This window comes from Limulus polyphemus, unplaced genomic scaffold (genome assembly GCF_000517525.1).
Source record: "Limulus polyphemus unplaced genomic scaffold, Limulus_polyphemus-2.1.2 Scaffold1070, whole genome shotgun sequence".
Classification (NCBI taxonomy): Eukaryota; Metazoa; Arthropoda; class Merostomata; order Xiphosura; family Limulidae; genus Limulus; species Limulus polyphemus.
Window position 1 is genome coordinate 34,337 of NW_013666680.1, and position 6,617 is coordinate 40,953.

Consider the following 6,617-nt stretch of genomic DNA (forward strand, 5'->3'; position numbering starts at 1 on the left):
ATTAGAATTTAGAAGATGAGAGACCGGCTAAAGACAAGTCTGGCCTAATAAAACTAAATTCGTATTGTTATTAAGAATTTTAGTGTTGTGTAACCATTGTTTGCGATCGAAAGAGTTTAAATTAATTGTTATGGCAGCGTTGGTATCTTTTATTTTATCTCTGTTTCGAAATAGTACTAGAAATCACTTTACGCATGCTTTTGGATTGCGTTTTCCTCCGGTGTTGCACAAAATTGTTACTGAAAATTTCATTAAAAACTTTAAGGAAGTGTTCGTTATTGGTGATGTTCATGGCTGTTTTGATGAACTTATTGAACTTCTAGAAAAAGCTGATGTGACTAAGGATAGTTGCCTTAAAATATTTGTTGGTGACCTGGTAAACAAAGGGCCAAAGAGTCTAGAAGTAGTTAGGCTTTTGAGAAATACACCTTATAGTACTCTTTGCGTACGGGGAAATCATGATGAAGTTGTTCTTGAACTTTATCACAAAAAGGTTAGCGGAGAACATCACCTAACAAAACATAGTGCTTGGATCAACGAATTTTCTGAGGATGATATTGATTATCTTCAGAACTTACCTTATACAATAACCTTGCCTAGTTTGAATGTCATTGTCGTTCACGCTGGCTTAGTGCCAGGCTTACCCATGGAAAGACAAGATCCAAGACATATGGTGTCAATGAGAAATTTGACGATAAAAGATTATTTTTGGGAAGGAGGGATTCAGGCCACCAACAGTAACCAAGAAGGGGAACCCTGGGGATCATTGTGGCCAGGACCAGAACATGTTTACTTTGGTCATGATGCACGTCGATTACTACAGTTGTATTCATATGCTACAGGCCTTGACACAGGTTGTGTTTATGGTAAGGAGCTCACGGGGGTTTTTATAGCTGGCCCAAGGAAGGGAACTTTTGTTTCTGTTACTGCACAGCACATGTATGAAAAACCAAAAGGCTGATGGCAGTTAATTTAGGTAAATAAACTGTGATTAAAAAACAATTACTATTTGCTCTATGTTATTATAACTTATAAGATAGATGGAAACAGTTGTTGGATGTTAGTGATTGTTTGCTTTTTCGAACTAATCATTCTGTAATTATACATTTTGAATTTGCTGCTATTTCATCAGTTGCTTAAGAAAAACGTCCACAAATTATTATACTGTAGTTTTTTCATTGAAAGATAATTTTTTTTTTAAATATTTGCAAGCTGGTGATCTTGCTTGAAGCAAATATGGTATAAAACTGGTGTTTATGAAAAAAAAAAGAATGTTAATAATATTATCAATAGTTGAAGTGGAGTGGTGATGACACTCTGTCAAATATATGGAAGAAACATGATTCATAACTGTTTAAAAGTAAAAGTTTTGAAAATCTAAATGAGGTTTAATGTGATTAATATGAAATATAAAAAGTATATGTCAGGTGACTTAGATTAAAGAGGAGAGAAAAAAAAACAGACTGGCACTGTGGCACTGATTCCATAAATTCATAGAGGAGAGTGTAATTAGTGCTTTGTTTTAGTCAGTGCTACAGATATGTTAAGATTAAGCTATGATAATAAAGAATATAACTACCTTTAACTAATCTCTTTAATGTTTTTGTTAATTATAATGTTACACCCAGATAATTAACTTTTCAAAAATGGTGTTCTGTTTTGATTGCTATAAGAACTAAATTTATGCAATTCAGATTTATTTGCTGCAGTACAAACTATACAAAGTTGTCACTAGAACTAAGCCTTACATATGGACATAAAGCAGACCAAATATCAAAACATTGTTGAAGTTTATAGTTTAAGGTGTGTATGATCTTACTGATTTCCTTATAGTGGCATATGTTCTCTTAGTAGAGTGTTTATAGGCTAGAAGTGTCTTTGAGTTTTCATTGAAGTTTGGTAGTAGACTAACAAAGAGCTAAAGAATTTGTTTTCACTTGATATATCATTCACATTAGTGAAAATATTTCAAAATAAGCATAATCTGATGATTCTGCTTTTCATGCACCAATAGTATGAATAATTGGGTACCAGTTTTAGTTAAATACTTTTTCATTTCATATTCCTGTAGATAAACAGTTTTAGAGAGTAACTGATATATATTCATTGTTATACATGGGCTGAGTGAAACTAATATCTAAGTGGAAAATTGTATAACTATTTAAATTTGTCTTTCATCACCCTCTTTTGTGTTATTTCAAATATATGAGATCCTAATTATAATTTGCAATTTTATATAACTTGATACTATTTCCTATCATAGTAATGCTGATACACCTGCTGAAAAAGGCTATTAAGATGATTTTTGTGTTTAAGAAAGTTGTAAAGTAAAACTTGAACTTCTAAACTTTTTGTTATTGAAACTAATATATGACCAAAATATTGATAATTATTCAAATCAAAGAAAAAACTTTGGATAACTTGAATTATGCATGAGAAGTTTAGTAGTGCAGTGCTCCAGATAAGAGGTGTACCGTTATAATTCCCAACCAAATATCAGCCACTTACAGCTTTAAAAAATACTGCAAAGTTGAAAAAATGAATATGGCTCCTGTCACTTTAATGGTAGTGCAGTAATTAATGGGAGCATTCTTATAGAGGTACACCACCGATTTTCTGGCACTCCTTGTTCCAGAGCCTTGCCAGATTATCCCTTTTGCTGGACCAACAGAGGTCATGTAATAATAATTTAATAATACGCTTCTGACCCACCAATTATACCCCTCCTGTGTATCTAAAGCACCATGGACTGCTAGAAACTTCTTCTTCTTAGTTCCTGTCGTTCCTAGTGGAACATAGGGCTACAACAACACTTCGCCGACGGAAGTGTTTTTGTTGCACTTTCTGTAGCAAATTGTTATCGGGGTGGAGTTGCTAGCCCCATGCCCACTAGAAACTTAAATAAAACAAATATTAAATGTGAATTAAATTATTAATGAAATACCATGACTATCACTTGGACCTTAGAAGCCACAGCTAAGATTAAATGTAATCAAAATAAGCTAAGAATTGCACAAAACCGAGGGATCACCACCACCAACTGCAGATGTAAACAATTAACTCTTTTGGGATGGAGGCACATGATGCCATCTTTAAATTCTCTCTGTTGACGTAAGTAAAAAATTTAATTAAACAATTTTCTTTAAATATTTTTCAGAAAAATTATTATTTTCAAGTAAGTTATATTTTGAATTTTCATACACTATTATCAACATTCTGTGTTGTAAAAAAATTGAAGAATAATTTGAAAATAATATTTGTATCTTGTTAAACTACATATTCTTGGCAACATTCATGAAAAAATTCAAGCAATTTAATCCACTAGTTTCATATTTATAAGAAAATTTTCACAAGAGTGACGTACCCACTTAAAATGTAAGTAGCCCGTCCTGAAAGAGTGAGCATCACACGCAATGCCATCTGTGGCCACCCAGTGAACTAGTCTGGCAGTCATGGGAATTTAAAGTGTGCTCTCGTAATTTTGTCTGGATTAAAGGATGTGCCGGACCATCAGTTGCCGGAAAATCAGTGGTGTACTGTTGATTTCCATAGTTCTGCACAGTTCACACAGTAGAACTGCAAAATTAAGTGCTCTCTGACAGAAATTTCTATTGGTGCACTTGTGAATGATCCAATTTTGTGTAAAAAAAAGTAAATAAAAAGTTGTAATGTCAATATTTGTGTTTATTTTGACTACATCTGGTGGTTTAATTTGTTAAATTAATCCTGTGCCAAATTTCACCTTTAGAAATAGTAAAATAATTCATATTTAGTTAAATTACTTTTTATCACAAAATGTTACTGCTGCACTTTGCAAAACATTTAAAATTATTTCTGCTGACAGAATTCTGGGAGTGATAACTCCTTACAGAAAAAAATTATCTGGAGCACTAATGGTGGAGACTTCAGTTAGAAGCCAAAGTTACAAACTAATGTAATGCAAATGTAAAATTCATAATTTGTATATAAAGTTGCATTTTTTCTTTAGAATGAATATATATATATATACACACACACACACACTCTCTGGCCAAAATATTAGAAACCTATAGAAAGATCATTCTTAACTTCATATTTATACAAGGTAGGTATTTACATGTTAGATAGTTAAAGAAATAAAATCATCAGTACAACTGATACATTGTATGAGCATCGGTCGGAACTATAAGGGAAAAACAAAAGATTTATGAAGCTTTGAATGTGATGTGATTGTTGGGACTTGATTGGTGGGTGTCTCGGTTATGATAACGGTAGAGTGACTCAAAAATCAAAGTTAATTGTGTTTCACGTCTACGCTTCATAGCTTAATTCAAAAACTTCATCAAATAAGGAAAACTATGATATAAAACGAAAGCTATCAAAAAGGAATAGGAGGAAAATATCTAAGATTATTTAGGCTAATAAATGTTCAGTATATGAATTCATGGATAATTTTGATAATGGTTCAACAACATCCACTTTCACCAGAACACTGTTTTTGGAGCTGCTTGAGATGAACTTTTCTAAGAATGCTTTTTTATGTCTTTGTTAGATGAATTATGCTTCACTTTGTTCTGCAATGATGGTAGGTTTAGTGTGGTGACAATCCAATGAAGTCATGGACCCATCCTGTAAGAGATTCTGGAGGTGAGTTAATGTTGTGGGGTTAATTTACATGGCTTTATTCTTTTTGAATGGTTCATAATTTTGCTTGTGAATATTTGACCATCTTAGCTGAAAAGATGCACACCACAATCCAAATGAAGATGGTTATTTCTGGGACAATAATACTACCAGACATAGAGCTCAAATCATTTCTGATTGGCTCCTTGAGCATGATGCAATCTTCCAACATAAAAGCTGGCTGCAAAGTTCCCTGGTCCCAATCCCACTAAGAATCTATAGTACGATCTATCATTATGATCAACTGTACCTGAATTGGAGATGATATTAACTAAGGAATAAAGTTGGACAATTAGAGGAATTTGCTAATTGATAAATCATCAGGCTTATCAATCAGTTACGTTCAACTAATTGATTATTCTCACTTGGGATGAAAAAATTTCAATACTTGTGATGGGCAGAGCACAGATAGTCCATTGTTTAGCTTTGCACTTAACAACAAACATAATGGAAATACTTTGGTAACTTGGATAATTGGAATAATCTGAAACATAAATTTCTATTCTCTCTAAAGTACCATGTCTGGGCAGAATGTTACCAATCGTGACCTTCCACAGATTCTTATCCTTTGTTTTTCTCAACACTTCTGCTTCACTCACATTCATCCCTGTGGTGAGACTACTGATTTTAGTCACTCTTGATGTACTTCTACTTTATTTCCCTCCAGTTACTTTTAAATCTTGTTGCTTGTCTTTTCTCATTACGTGTCACAGGAACTGGAGTTGTCTTCTTCTAATTGTTGTTGTCATATCCCTGTGTGTTTCTGCTCTTTTCATTACCTCCTCACTCATCACATGATATGTACATGATGCCCTCAACATTTTTCTGTAAAACCTCATCTCAATTGCTTGTAGTCTCCTTTCCAGAGTTGTCCAATTAGGATATAATTTTCATGACATTAATGATCTAATCGTAATTTCTATTAATTGATTATTTTGTAATACTAATTGCTGCTTATAGGTAAACAATTAATCACCCAGCTCTGCTAAGGAATGGTCAAAGATGGAAGTAAATGCTTTCCAGGTATTAGTGGAATGAGTTCCCTGTTATGAATAAACTGTAATCAAGGCAGATGATAACTCAACAAGTTATTATGTCAGGTTTTTTTTAATATTTTGGTCATGGAGCATACATGTGTAGTCTACATACGCACATACAGGATTATTAGTATTCAGTCAAGGTTTAAATGTTTAATTTAAGTGTTTGGTTTGAATGTTTAGAGAGATTAGTTTAAACTTGATAGTCCTTGAGGCTTTTTTTTATTGTTTGGTTGATACTTGTGTTTAGAAGAGGAAATTATGCTGATAAATTTGTAATATTGTTCAAAAAATACAAAATATACATATATATAAAACTTCCCAAAAGTTTAACTATATGATACTGCCTACTTTAAGCAATTTAAAACAAATATGTTGTTAAAATATGAAAAAAATCAAATTATGATATTTTTTGTGATGTATTGAAGAAGATACTGGCTGTGAAATTTGAATGTATCTTTGTATGTTATGAACAAAAAAACATAAAATCAATAATTGTCTGTTTTATATTCGATTGATGGAGTAATTTAGGCTTAGGTTATCTACCTTATTTTCTTTTGACCATTAAATGTTTATGTAAATATTTATATTTATTACCAAACAAAACTTTAGATAAGTAGAATGAGAAATATAACTGGTGAATTATATATAAAGTTTGTTTTATTTACTCAGAGAAGAAAGTTATATTTTTTCTGCTTATGTTTAGTAGGATTTATCAGGTATTGAAATAAATCTGTTTGATTGTAAAGTGGACTTCAAGTATCTAAATTTTTTCACTTTATCAGTATTTATGTATGTGGGTCAGATTTTTATACACCAAGTATCTGTGACTTATTGGCAATAAATTTCAACAATAAATGGACAGCACACAATCCATTTGTATTAAAATAAAATTTGCAAAAAAAGTCAGATGTACGT

The 6,617-nt window shown here is 32.0% G+C and overlaps 1 protein-coding gene across 1 annotated transcript; it reads left to right on the forward strand.

Annotated features, from left to right (window-relative positions):
- On the forward strand, positions 1-6,389 carry LOC106461977 (bis(5'-nucleosyl)-tetraphosphatase PrpE [asymmetrical]-like). The gene is made up of 2 exons (XM_013921845.2): positions 1-976; positions 4,532-6,389. Exon 1 carries the CDS (start codon positions 131-133, stop codon positions 959-961), a length of 831 nt encoding a protein of 276 aa, XP_013777299.1. The 5' UTR covers positions 1-130; the 3' UTR covers positions 962-976; positions 4,532-6,389.
- The last annotated feature ends 228 nt before the right edge of the window (positions 6,390-6,617 follow it).